General features: G+C 43.8%; 1 protein-coding gene across 1 annotated transcript in view; it reads left to right on the forward strand.

Annotated features, from left to right (window-relative positions):
* RYBP (RING1 and YY1 binding protein) overlaps nt 1,098-14,116 on the forward strand; it is a 72,816-nt gene continuing 59,797 nt past the window's right edge. The window contains exons 1-2 of the mRNA XM_018038287.1: nt 1,098-1,323; nt 2,083-2,208. Of these exons, the coding sequence (XP_017893776.1) occupies nt 1,292-1,323; nt 2,083-2,208 (158 nt within the window). The 5' untranslated portion in view covers nt 1,098-1,291. The remainder of the gene's footprint in view (nt 1,324-2,082; nt 2,209-14,116) is intronic.

The raw sequence follows: 14,116 nt of genomic DNA on the forward strand, positions 1-14,116 counted from the left end.
CTGTCCCTACCCCCACCCAGGGCTTCCACCCAGCCAAGCTTTTTATCTTATCATCTGGGTCCTACCTCTACCATGATTCCCCATTGCCTGAGGGCAGAGGGGCCTGAATCACGTTCAAGTCAATTTGGCAAGCCTTCTTGGAGCAGGCTAAAAGGTAAAGGGTACTACTTGTTCCTGGCCTCCAAGAAGCTTCTAAAGCAGGGGAAATGGTGCACAACCCAGGCCCAGTTATAATAGTTTTCAACCACTACTTTCTATTGGTCCTTTCTAAGTGCCAGGTACTGACCTGCTTGCTTTTCGTGCATTAAGTCCCTGAATTTTCCAAACAACCAAAAGAGGAGACGGGCACTGAGGTACAAGGTTTAAACTGCTGGCATGTGGCTGCTGGCATTTGAACAGTAACTTCCCTAGGGAAACGCCCCATTTAGGCTCGGGGAGGGGGTGGGGGGTTCAAGCAGAAGCAGAGTGTCGGGCCCTGAGGGACATTTAGTTGTGCCACACCTCTTCCGCACAATTCCCTCCTGCTTCAAGGGCTTGGAAAGGGGCTTCGGGGCGGTCTATCGACTCGAGGCAGGGAATCTACGAGAGGCAGGTACAAAGCTCAGCGTGGCAGAGGAGCAGAAGGGAGCAGGGGAACCCGGGCCAAAAGAGGCCCTGCCAGCTCCGGGGGCACTGCAAGCCTCGAGGCGTTGCGAGCGTCGCGGCGGTTGAAAGCCCTAGCGGCTCGCGCAAACTGCGCCCAACTACTTCCCCGGGGCGGCTTTGGGGCCCGGGGCCCTGCGACAGCCCTGCGGGGCGGCCGCGCGGGGGCCAAAGCCCAGAGTGGGTACCCGGGCGCGGCCACGTGCGCCCTGCCGGGCTCGCACGCTCCGCCACGCCGGGCCGCGGGGCCACCAGCAGGCACGCGCGCCCCCAGCGCGCACACACTCCGGGGCACGCACACCGACGGCCCGTCCCACGTCCACCACGCCCCGCCCTCCCCCGCGCCCCGCCCCCGCCCTCGCGGCGCCGGCCGCCGCCTTCCCATTGGCCGCCCGGCGAGTGACGCGCGGCGCCCGGCCCCGCCCCTCGTCAGTCACTCGGCGGAGGCGGCGCTGGCGGGGACTAGTCTCGTCCGGAGACTGGCAGCGGCGGCGTCGGCGGCGGCCGGAGCTCGAGCCCCAGCGGCTGAGGGCGGGCGGGCGGGCGCGGGGGAGGGAGGGGGGCCGGTCCGCGACGACTCTCCGGACGGCGTTTCTCTTCCGAGCAGCGCGGGTGTCGGATTTGGGGGGGGCGGGGGTACAGCCCATCCATGACCATGGGCGACAAGAAGAGCCCGACCAGGTACCTGCTCCGAGCCGAGGGGGCGGAAGGGGAGGGAGGGCTGGGGGCGGGCGGGGGCCGGCGACGACTAGGCCCCGGAGCCACCCGGGGCGGGGGGAGGCGCTGCTAAGATGGAGATCCGGGGGCGGGGGGAGGCGGCGGCGGCGGGCGGTGGCGGCGGCGGCGGGAGGCGGTGTCGCTCCCGCTCGGGGCCGGCGGCCGTGCGCGCCGCAGCCATGGCGGCTCCTCCTCAGCCGCCCTCCGCCGCCGCCGCCGCCGCCGCCGCCGCCGCCACTCCTCCCAGACAAAGGGAGATTTAACCAGGTGGGGAGGGAGGGAGGGCGCGAGCATGGGAGGGGAGAGGGAAGGAGCCAGCCCACTCCCCGCCGCCGGCCTCGGGCTGCCCCTGCGCGCCCCCTCCAGATCCGGCCCGCGGCTCCCCTCCCGGCCCCCCCAGCCCCACGCTCAAGTCCACAAGTCCGCCCGCTTCCTGCGCCCGCCGCGGCCCTTCCCGGGGCGCCGCCGCCGCCTACTGTGCGAGGCAGCACAGCCCGGGCCCGGAGGCTGCAGGGTGCCGGTGGGGGCGCCCCGTCCCCTCCCCCGGTCCCTCCTCTTGGCCCTGAAAAGGGTGGGTGGGTGGTCGTCTTAGAGAAGTTTCCAGCGCCGGATTCCTGGGAAATTACGACGGCTCACCAGCGCCTGTGTTTTTGCTGTCGCTCCCCCTTTTTCCTGCTCCCTGACTCTTCCCTCCCCTTTCCCCCTCTCCTCACTCTTCTGAAGGCCAAAAAGACAAGCAAAACCTGCCGCAGACGAAGGCTTTTGGGATTGTAGCGTCTGCACCTTCAGAAACAGCGCCGAAGCCTTTAAATGCAGTATCTGCGATGTGAGGAAAGGCACCTCCACCAGGTACTTGAAGATCTCTATTACCTTTTGTTAAAGGACTTTTTTTTTTAAAAAAATCAAGATTGGGGAGAGGGTTGTGAGCTCTACTTTCTGCCCTCTTTCCAACTTGTTGATTACAGCTTTTTCTGCATTTGCAGGTTGAGGAGGGGGTTGATGTGTGGTTTTGATTGTGTGTAATTTCATGTTGGGTGCAAAGCCTCGTGTTCACTGAATGATTTATGGGAGAGAATTTTCCCAGGTTTCGTCTTATTTCAAACAGACGCTGGATTTATTTGACACTTGTATCCATTGGCTTATTGGTATTGGCTCCAAAAGACAGGAAGCAGTACTTTTGCTATGGATTGTAGGACATTGGACCTTTTATTTTTGCCATGTGCAGAATGTTTTTAATTTGCCTATCCTGATTTATTTTTCTCTTCCCTGAGAAATTTGGTGGTGGTTGTACAGTAACGGGGTTGTTGTGCTTTTCCTGTCTTGAACTGCAGCTGTCTCCCCCCACCCCTTGCACTTGACAATAAATGGTGGGGTTTGATAAAGTGCATTTTTTGAAAGACCGAGCTGCCAGTTTGTGTGTGTCTGTGTTTTTTCTGATTAGCTTATGAGGGATGGTGATGGAGGACGGATTTTTGGAAAATGTGTAATGAATAGTGTGGATATACTGAAGTTTGTTTAGAGCTTTATTATAATGAAAAGAATGTTGAAGGAATTCCTTTTCATTCTAGTGAAGGTAGTAAAGTGTATGGTATCAAAACGAGTTGAACTACTTCAGATTTAACATTTAGATATACTTGAATGAAATCTCAAAGCTGATTTTTTAAGTCTTTCGGTCCTCTTTTAACTTTTATCTTGTATTGTTTCGGTGATTTTAGTTTGAAGTTTTATTCTTTATGTCATTTAATGGGCAGACATTGGGGGAGTGTGTGTGTGAAAATGAGATGGAATGAGTGATTTTCCTGTGCATCTTTAAAGTCGATTGCTGAAGGTCTCATTTCATCAGGTACTTGTTTTTGAATTGGTAATCTTCCAGCACGACCGTGTAATAGTACTGCACAGTTCTAACTGGATGTTGTTCTTTAACTAAGTGAATGTGTCCTGTTAGGGTTTGGTTGCTTTGTTTATACCTGGAACTAAATAGGATATTGAGCAACCTAAAGAATGTAACTGGGATGAATTGGTCCAATTACTGGTGGAACACTTCTGTGAATTTCACTGACTGTAAGTAATGAGACCTTTAAGTAAAAATACTCCAGGGCTAAAAGTATTTCCCCATAGGTACTTTTTAAAGTAAATTCATATCAATATTTGGTATTGTTATAGAGCACATTTAGTTAAAAACACCCATTGGGAGCGCAATAGATCTTGTTTTGCTACTTAAAACAGGGAATTCCATCAAATGACATGAAAGTTTAGAAATGTATTTGTTATTTAAAGCAATAGTGATTGTATTTTATTTGAGTAATGTTTTTTTACGTGTAGAATCCCTCAGAGGCCAAACCTCTTTATTGTGGTTTTGCTTTGAGTGTTACCGTAGATGATGTTAAAGTAATGACTAGGAAACTCCTAAGAACTTGAGAACTTCACTAGTGAAGAGAAATAAATTCAAAAGTTTACATCCAGTGTATTGCTGGGAATAATTATTTCATAACAAAGTGCATTTCAGTTTCTACATGTATTAAAAAAAAATCTGACTCATCAGCTTTTGGAAGCACGTGGAAGGTGTTGATTTTAAAAACAATGTAGATGTTTAAATTTTCTTCAGACCCATAGATGACAACATTAGAATTAAGTTTTTTAAACAAATATATTAAATTCTTAATAATGAAAATACAGGAACATGATACTCATCCGTTGTCTTTAAGAGTCTATGATTTTTTGAGGTCTGTGGTTGTGTAGGATTTGAACACAGATTTAAGAGATCTGAGGATTTAGATTCTTACCCAACTCATGATACTTTTACATAACTTAATTTCATGTTGGTGGTTGTCAGTATTTTGGTGTGTTAGAACTAAAAGTCTTTATAAAAGACTGTTCTAAAAGTCATTAATAAGGCAAATAACATTTTGGCCTTCCTATGCTGTGAATGGATTTCATGTAGAAGGGTGAATTCGACAGGTTTTTGTCTTGTGCTATCCAGTGTATTAACTGTTGGCTGATTTCTCTGTGATACTAGTTACTACTGCTTTGTCTTTCCCCTGGGCCTTTTTTATTTGTAATTTAATTGATACAGCAAAGGTTTGACATTTGCTGCCTTTTATAGTTTTATTTATTTAAAAAAATTTTTTTGCCAGACAGCATGTGGGATCTCAGTTCCTGACCAGGAGTTGAACCTGCACACCCTACAGTGGAAATGTTTAAGTCTTAGCCACTGGATCACTGGGAAGTCCCATGCCTTGTGTAGTTTTAATCAGATGTGGTATTAGAAATGGCAGTCGAAAACTTGTTGGGTTTTGGATGCTGGGTAATAAGCAAAATTTTTTTGATTTTTAGTTTAAATTTTAAGTAATGTAAGGACTTCTAATCTGCTGACTGGTATAGTAATTTGGTTTTCTCGCTCTGAGCTGATATTTTATAACAGCCTTGACAGTTGGGTAGCTCGTGGTAATTCTGGAGTTTGTTCATCATTCATGTCGTTGTTGCCATCATCTGATAATCAAGTAAGGAAGTCAGCTTTGAATTAATGGTAGTCCAGTAGGATCCAGACTGTATTCTTTGAGAATAGAATTGATATTCTTCAGTTTGATTTGGAAAATACTGTCACTCATCCAAAGAACATTTATTAAATTGCTAGGATGTGAAAGATTCCTGCTCAAGACATTGAAGACAGGAAGGGGTTTTTTTAGAAGGTTGGTAAGACATGTATAGGAATGACCATAATCCAAATTATAAAGGCTCTAGGAGAGGTATGCATAAAATGCTACAGGAGGTCTGAGCAATCTGGCTTGGGCATCAATTAGAAGAATTCCCCTCCCTTCAGTTCTTCTGGAGAAGAATTGATTTCTACAGAATTACCTGCCATCTTTCACTGTTATTGCCATGTGTACCAGATAAATTTAATTCTGCAGGTAGAGTCATGAAAGTGATTCAGAAGGTCTTTTCTTTTTGTAGCAGCACAGAGCAGAATGAAAGGTCAGAAGCTCCAAAGGAATCTGTTAAGGGAAGAAAGAAGAAATACTTTGTTGGCTACTTGGAGGTTCAGAGGGCAGTGGAAATCTTTATTTTGGATTTGTTTTGCATCTCTTTAGTTCTTAAATACACTCCTTTTCCCAACTATTGCATTCCACTCTTTATTTTTTTTTAATAGCTTTATTAAGACATACTAAAAGATTGACCAGTTATATAAGTTTTTAATTCAGTGATTTTTGCTAATTTTAAACATTGACTATACAGCCATCACCACAAACCAGTTTTGGAACATTTCTGTCGCTGTGAATGGTGTCCTTAAGCCTGTTCTGTGATACACTTTTAAAAAATTATTTATTTAGTGAGTGATTTATTTTTGGCTGTGCTGGTCTTCTAGTTGTAGCAAGTGGGGATGCTCTCTAGTTGAGGGGCTTGGGCTTCTCATTGTGCTGGCTTCTCTTGTGGAGCATGGTCTCTAGGGCTTGTGGGCTTCAGTAGCTGAGGCACCTGCAGCTGAAATGTTCGTTTTCCCACCATGCTGATGATGTACTCTGAGCTTTTCAAGATAGAAAATAAAGGAGTGTGTATGGAAGGTGGTGGTGAGTGGGAAGAAACACTATCCCTTCCCTAGGTGATAGCCTAAATAGTATTTGCCAGCCCACTTTGCAAATCTCATGAAAGAGGATATCAGCTTTTAAAAGGGAAAAAAAGCCCAACAAAACCACAGACTCACAAATTTACCTAACCGTTGTTCTTCTAAGTTGAAGTTCTTGACTACTGGACAGAGTAATAACTTCCTAGACATCTTGATAAATGTATTTTACTTTTGGTCTTGTTAATTCTCTGAATGCAATTATCTGTAAGTAAATATTGTAAAATAAAAATTACTAGGATACTGCTGCAGCTCTTCTTGATTAGTGGTGCCTTGATAATAGTGCTGCACTGAATACTAACCCCCTGAAAAATGTACTCTATTTAGAGCTTTTACAGACAAGTAATCAAGTGAGGTTAGGTGTGTAATAAAATGGTGTGGCCTTAAAGAAAAGAAAAAAAAAGCCTGGTACTCGGGATATTGAATGGGAATTGGTAGTACTCAGTTGTCTGTGTGTAAAATAATTCCCTTGTCCAGGAACTCCCTGATTCTTTGCAGTTGCAAGTTTGGACGTTTTCTCCCCCTAAATTGAGATACCCTGACAACTTTAGAGTCTCTTGACTTGTCATGAAGTTCTTGAGAAGTTTTAGGGGGAAAATGCACGTATTTAGTGAGACATGAAAAGTTTTCGTCTTTGCCGAAAGCTTCAGAGGTGCATCATCCTGTGATACTTTTCAGATAGGAAGACTCCCAGAGAGCTGGAGAGTCTCCACTCTGGCCTCACCTAGAGTGGAGCAGGGCTTCCTTCCCCAATAGTTCTGGGTCATCTGCCACCGCGGTTCTGCTTCTTAGACCACGTTGGGTTTTTTTTTTGTTTTGTTTTGTTTTGTTTTTTTTTTAGTTTTACAATTTTTATTAATGTTTGGCTGCCCTGGATCCTTTGTTGCTACGCTTGAACTTCAGTTGCGGGGAGTAGGGACGACTCAATTGTGGTGATTCTCTGGTAGAGCACAGGCTCTAGGGTGCATTCGCTTCGGTAGTTGCAGGATGGGTTTAGTCGCTCTGCGGCATGTGGGGTCTTCCCAGAGCAGGGATTGGGCCCATGTCCCCTGCGTCGGCAAGTGGATGCTCAACCACTGGACCACCAGGAACTCCCCGCACTGGTTTTATTTTAGTGTTTGCCTTTTCATAAAATTTCTCCATAAAGTACATAGAAAATTATCCGTCTTCCAAATCATCAAACCTTGTTAAACATTTCAGCTTCATAGTTGGTGCAAAAGCGGGTACAGGTTAGAGATTATTCTTAACCCAGAAACGAAGTGATAATTTATTTTGTGTTTGCTGTTACACTGGACTTAACTGATTTATTGTTACTGACTTGATCTTATGTATACTTGGTGACCTTAAAGTATCAATAAATTACCTGGGCAGTTGTGATTGACAAGCTTTTATTGAGTACACAGTCATCTGGGCTCTGTGTACGTGGTGTACAGACAGATGAGATCTTTGTTTTCATGAAGCTTAAAGTACTATGGAGAGGAAAAGAAAATAAACAAGTGAACAGAAGAAAAAGATCGTTTCAGCTGGAGATCAGTGCTCCAAGGAAGTTGGAGCAGGATAGGGAACTAGAGTGGTGAGAACTGGCTGGAGCAACAGTTTTACAGACAGTATTGAAATGCACACTGGCCTTTTTAGGAAACACTCATGCTGCTTTCTTCTGGAACAAGGGGATAACTTTTTTTTTTTTGGAGGTTTACCTGCACCAGTTTGCTCATTTGGTTGGGGATAGTTTATAGAGTTTGAGCCTTTATGCCCAGGCTAATAAACTTTTAGTTAAACTTGTAGACGAAAGTCTGGCCAGCTGCCTATATACTGTTGCAATTGACCCTTGAACAACTGGGAGATGAGGGGTGCTGATTGCCATGCCTCTGTGTGTAGCTGGACATTAACATTTAACGGTTGTCCCTTGGTATCCAGAGGGCATTAGTTCTAGGACCTGCCTTGGTGGTGGTGGTTTAGTTGCTAAGTCGTGTCCGACTCTTGTGACCCCATGGACTGTAGCCTGCCAGGCTCCTCTGTCCATGGGATTTCCGAGGCAAGAGTACTGGAGTGGATTGCCATTTCCTTCTCCAGGGGATCATCCCGACCCAGGAATTGAACCCAGGTGTCCTGGATTGCAGGCTCAGTTTTGCAGCTGTGAATTCAACCACCCACGGAATGTGCAGTACTGTAGTATGTGTTTATGGAAAAAATCCGTGTATAAGTGGACCTGTGTTGTTCAAACCCATGTTGTTTAAGGGTTAACTGTTCCTCGAATAGGAGATGTTAAATGGATTCAGTTATGTGTTATTTTTTCATGCATCATGTATTTATTGTGTACTGTCATAGATGCTGAAGAAATTCCAACTAATTGTATGTAGTTTAGCGAAATAGTTCTCAGCACTAACACAGTTCTTAGTACTTGAGGAAATAGTGGATCTCTAGACTTGAACTAAAACATTTTGCAATCACTGTAGTTCTCATTTGCCCTCTTGACCCATCGCCAGGGCCTTTTCTCTTTGTGACATCTTTTACACTATCATTTGCTCTTCTGGTGTTTTTTTTTTTTTTTGCTTGTTTATTTTTAAGTGAACTTTGTGAATTGTAGCATACATACAGAGATGTGCAGAAACCATACTTGTAAGACCTGATGACTTTCACAAAGTGAGCATACCTGTGTAACTAGCAGCCAGATTAGGAAATAGAATATTAACAGGACCCAAAAAGCCCTTTGGGCCCCCTTCCAGTCACTTCCCCCATCCCAACCCTGTCCTTACTTTTGACACTGCAGATGAGTTTTGCTTGCTTTTAACTTACAGCATGTACACTTCTGGGTCTGGCTTCTTACACTCATTCTTATATTTGTGAATATTCATGTTGTGTGTGGTTCTTGCTTATTTTACCAGTGCTGTTTTATCATAAGAATATCTTAAGTGTTGAACTCTGCATGCAGACCTCTAACACGTTCTAGAGATAGAATCTCTCTTCAACTTCTGTTCACTACCTACATACTTGAACTCGGCCATCTCCTTCCAGCAGCAGCATAAATCCACATATCATTAGGTGAAAGGAGGAAAACCTGGTATGTGGAACTTTCTAGAGTATATAAATAGAGTAAACTTTGCCTGTCATGAGTAATATTGTTCATCAATCATTTATATTTCAAGGCTTTGGTTAAATAAACACAAAATTCCTGCTCTGAAGGAACCTAACAAACTTGTTGAAAAGATAAGACTATAAAAAGATGACCAGTGGTTGTGAATGCAAGCGATTGTTTTAGAGGAGGTGGAGACCCTGTTTTGAGGGGTATTTGGGGGAAGACCTCCTCACTGAATCTGAGATTTAAACTATGCCTTTTTGGTTCTTGATATGGGGTTTGTTATACAACTGGATGCAAGTTAGTTCTATGCTTTCTCCTTTTTAACTGTTCACACTCAGATGTCACCCGTACCTTCCCACTTGTCTTTACAGCTTGATAATTCCCAGATACTATTTATTAACCACCTGTCACCACCCCCATGCATGAATACACGTGACAAACAGATCCAACTGGTTCTTGGGCCTCACCACTTGGACAGCTTAGATTATCTCCTGGTTCTCATTGTTCTTAGGGTAAAGTCCAAATCCTTAACTATCACAAAGGCTTTCTGATTTGGTCCTTTACTGTTCCTTTAGAGTTGCGGGATGCAGCCTGCCCCCACACCGTTTGCCTCCCCCACACAGCACTTGTGTCTTTCATACTGAACTGCCTGGCATTTCCCTGTATGGACCATACTGTCTCATTTCCATACCTCCACACATTCTTTTCCCCTGGATTTCTTCTCCGATGTGCTTCCTACCTTAGCTTGGCTGGCTCCTGTTTGTCCTTCTAGACGTCTTGGGAAGTCTTTTTCCAGTGCCCTACAGTCATGTATGCCTCTTCATAACATTTGAACCGTATTTTTCCTTGATTGCCTCTGTTATGTTTTCACCTTTTTGAGGGCATGGTCTTTCTTTGTGTGTGTGTTACAGAGCCAGGCGCTCAGTAGGGGTTCAGTAAATGTATATAGAATAGATGAAGACTGGAAGTTTGAATTGGAGTTGCCTTTAAAACTGTTCCAGTTAAAGAGTTCTGATACATATTTCTGCACATTAGGGCTTGCGTTTTGTCTGTAAAGTTATTGAATTAGGGGAAGTTTGTCTTTATAAAGTATGTCCTTAAGAAGTAGTATTCTCATTTTCTGGTTTTGTTTCCTAAACATGTTCTAGAAATTAAACACAGACTGGAACCTTGGAGACCCTGGCCTGTGCATTTAAAGTACTGCCTGGAGTGGTTTGGGGCTTCAGAGTTTTAGCACACTTACCTAAACAATAACTGTGACCATTCTTCTCTTTTTGTTGAGCATTTGGTGATTTAAGCTGCCAAAAGTCATATGGAGAAGTGTGCAAATAAAGCAGAGGATCAATCTTATTGTGTAAAACCAATTTTGAGGTGTGTTAAGGAACTAGGTAGCAGTCCATGGCATTGCAAGAGTCAGACACCACTTAGCGACTAAGCAAGGAACTAGGTGAGTGTGCTTGTAAGCTGGCACCTAAAGGCAGTTTAGAAATGGCTACAGAGCATCTTTAGTGTTGTTGAAAATGTTAGGCTATGCTGTCCACTGTGTTAACATACCCATAACTTGATAGTTGCACCTTGTACGTGGTGTACATTACTGTTATTTGAATTAATTACTGCTGTTAAGTTGAAGTGTTGACTCATTCATTTATTTATTTAGCTATAGTTTCAGTTCTGTGTAGTGATTGACACAGATGGATGCCAAAGATGAATTCTCAGTAAAGGCATTGCAAATAAACCCCTGTGTAACTCAGGAATCAGAAGTACAGACCTTTTTCGACTTAAAATGGGATTATGTCCAAAACCATCATAAGTTGAAAATAGTGAAAGGTGAAATGCATTTAAAACACCTAACTTGCCAAATATCACAGCTTGGCTTAGACTACCTTAAACACCTCAAAACGCTTATGATGGCCTACAGTTGGGCAGAATCACCTAACACAAAGCTAATTCTTGAATGAACTGTTGAATGTCTCATGTAATGTTTGAATACTGTACTGAAAGTGAAAAACAGAATGGTTGTCTGGGCACAGAATGGTTGTAAGTGCATCGGTTGTTTGTCTTGCCGACTGTGTGGCTGTTAGGGAGCTCCAGGGCCTGCCCTCTGCCCAGCATCACCAGAGAGTACTGGACCCCATGCCTCTGGCCCGAGGAAAGATCAGAATTTGAAGTGTGGTTTCTACTGACTGTGTACCACTTTGCCCCATCAAAGTCGAAAAATCCTAAGTTGTGAGCCATCATTAAGTTGAGGACCGTCGATAGTTGAAATCACAGGGTAAACAATGAAATTTTTATTTTTAAATATAATTAGATCTTTATTGCTCCTCTCCTTTCCTCCCTCAGTCAATTTAGAAAATCTATGTAGGTTATTCTTTGATTGGGAAAAGAAGCTAGGAAGCGGGGATGTAAAAGAAGCATCTTAAAACTTATTTATAACATTTTCTCTATAATTTGATATCATTAGCAATACAGTTGAAGAGAACACTTCAAAAGCCTTTGGAAGGGACAAGAAATTAAGGGTGATGTAGGATGCAAGTTTCATCAACTTATTGGTCTTAAAATATCAAATGTGTGGTGGTTAGTTGGAGAGAACAAACCTGGTGACTGGTTTCTAAGAACAGATATGATTTCATATGTAGGCTCTCAGTTTTTGATTAAGTAGGTCTGGGGTAGCATTGCGTTTCTTACAAGTTCCAAGGTGATCTTGATGCTGCTGGTCTAGGGAGCATACTTTGGAAACTGGTTTCAGTTCAGTTCAGTCGCTCAGTCGTGTCTGACTCTTTGCGACCCCATGAATCGCAGCACGCCAGGCCTCCCTGTCCATCACCAACTCCCAGAGTTCACCCAAACTCAGGTCCATCGAGTCAGTGATGCCATCCAGCCATCTCATCCTCTGTCGTCCCCTTCTCCTGCCCCCAATCCTTCCCAGCATCAGAGTCTTCCAATGAGTCAACTCTTTGCATGAGGTGGCCAAAGTACTGGAGTTTCAGCTTTAGCATCATTCCTTCCAAAGAAATCCCAGGGCTGGTCTCCTTCAGAATGGACTGATTGGATCTTGCAGTCCAAGGGACTCTCAAGAGTCTTCTCCAACACCACAGTTCAAAAGCATCAATTCTTCAGCACTCAGTCTTCTTCACAGTCCAACTCTCACATCCATACATGACCACTGGAAAAACGATAGCCTTGACTAGTCAGACCTTTGTTGGCAAAGTAATGTCTCTGCTTTTTAATACGCTATCTAGATTGGTTATAACTTTCCTTCCAAGGAGTAAGCATCTTTTAATTTCATGGCTGCAGTCATTCTCCTTTAAAGAGAAACCACCCAGTCCTCTGAAGATGATTGTTTTTGATGTTTGTTATGGAAAAATTATGTCTTGGTATTTAAAGTGAACTTAAGTAAGTGATAACATTCTAAGAAGCATATTTTTAATCCGGAGCTGGCATTAGTGTCGATTCCTCCACATTGTGTGGAATATAGGAGTACTGATAAGTTGGGGGACCATATCAAGTAAACTAGTTTATTTTTTGCATCCTAAAATCACTGATAATCTTGCATTAGTAACACTTGGGTTGAATTTCACATATATTTATTTAAACTCCTCTTTCTTTGCACCATAAGTCAGAGACAGAACCAAGTCTTAAAATCAATACACCAACATTCCAGTAAAATGTTGGCAAAAAATATGAACAGATAATTTATGAAACTACTACAAGTTAAGTCAGGAAATGTGGGAAATGTATACAACTTTCCCATTATTCATATATATACCAAACAAGATAATGTTTTTTGCAAGTAAAAAATTAAAGATGGGAAAAGATACTTTAGTGAGATTAGGACGTGAACATTCTCACAGACCATTGGTGGGTGGTGTGTATGTTGATTTAAGTTTTTTGAAGGTCGTCATGGCATTTGGTAGCAAATGCCTTTAAAATATTTGTATCTCATTACCCAATAATTTATCATATAGGAATTTATGTGATCTGTATGCAAAAATTTTTGTGTATGTATACTAATGGCATCATTTTAACAAAAACGAAGTTCCCTGTGTGGGAATTGGCATGGAATTGTTCGATTCAGTCGCTCAGTCGTGTCCGACTCTTTGCGACCCCATGAATCGCAGCACGCCAGGCCTCCCTGTCCATCACCATCTTCCGGAGTTCGCTCAGACTCACGTCCATCGAGTTGGTGATGCCATCCAGCCATCTCATCCTCTGTCGTCCCCTTCTTCTCCTGCCCCCAATCCCTCCCAGCATCAAAGTCTTTTCCAATGAGTCAACTCTTCGCATGAGGTGGCCAAAGTACTGGAGTTTCAGCTTTAGCATCATTCCTTCCAAAGAAATCCCAGGGCTGATCTCCTTCAGAATGGACTGGTTGGATCTCCTTGCAGTCCAAGGGACTCTCAAGAGTCTTCTCCAACACCACAGTTCAAAAGCATCAATTCGTCGGTGCTCAGCTTTCTTCACAGTCCAACTCTCACATCCATACATGACCACTGGAAAAACCGTAGCCTGTTAGAAGCCGTCAAATAGCTGTAAATATTTTGCATCTCTTAAAAATGTTTTGAGATCTCTCATACACTGGTGGTGGGAATGTAGAATGGTACAACTACTCTGAAAAAGGTTTGGGCAGTTTTTTTTTTTTAAAAACAAGGTAGAAATTTGACTCCTGGACGTTTATCCCAGGGAAATTAAAACTTTTATTCACACAAAATCTGTTCACAAGTGTCCATGGCAGCTTTACTTGTAATAGGCTGAAACTGGAAAGAAAAGTGTCTTTCAGAATGGTGCATCCGTACCATGGACTATTACTCAGTTCTTAAAAAGGAGCAAACTGTTGATGCATACAACTGGCATGGATATCAAAGGGCCCTTGTGCTGAGAGAAAAAAGCCAGTCTCCAAAGGTCACCTGTTGTAGGATGCTATTAATATTCTTGAAATACAGAATTAATGGTTGTCAGGCATTAGGGATGATGGAGAAAGGAGGGAGATTGATGTGACTAATAGCAAGAGGGAGATGCTTGTGGTGATGAAACAGATCTGAATCTTGATGGTAGTGATGGCT

This window comes from Capra hircus, chromosome 22 (assembly GCF_001704415.2).
Source record: "Capra hircus breed San Clemente chromosome 22, ASM170441v1, whole genome shotgun sequence".
Lineage (NCBI taxonomy): Eukaryota > Metazoa > Chordata > Mammalia > Artiodactyla > Bovidae > Capra > Capra hircus.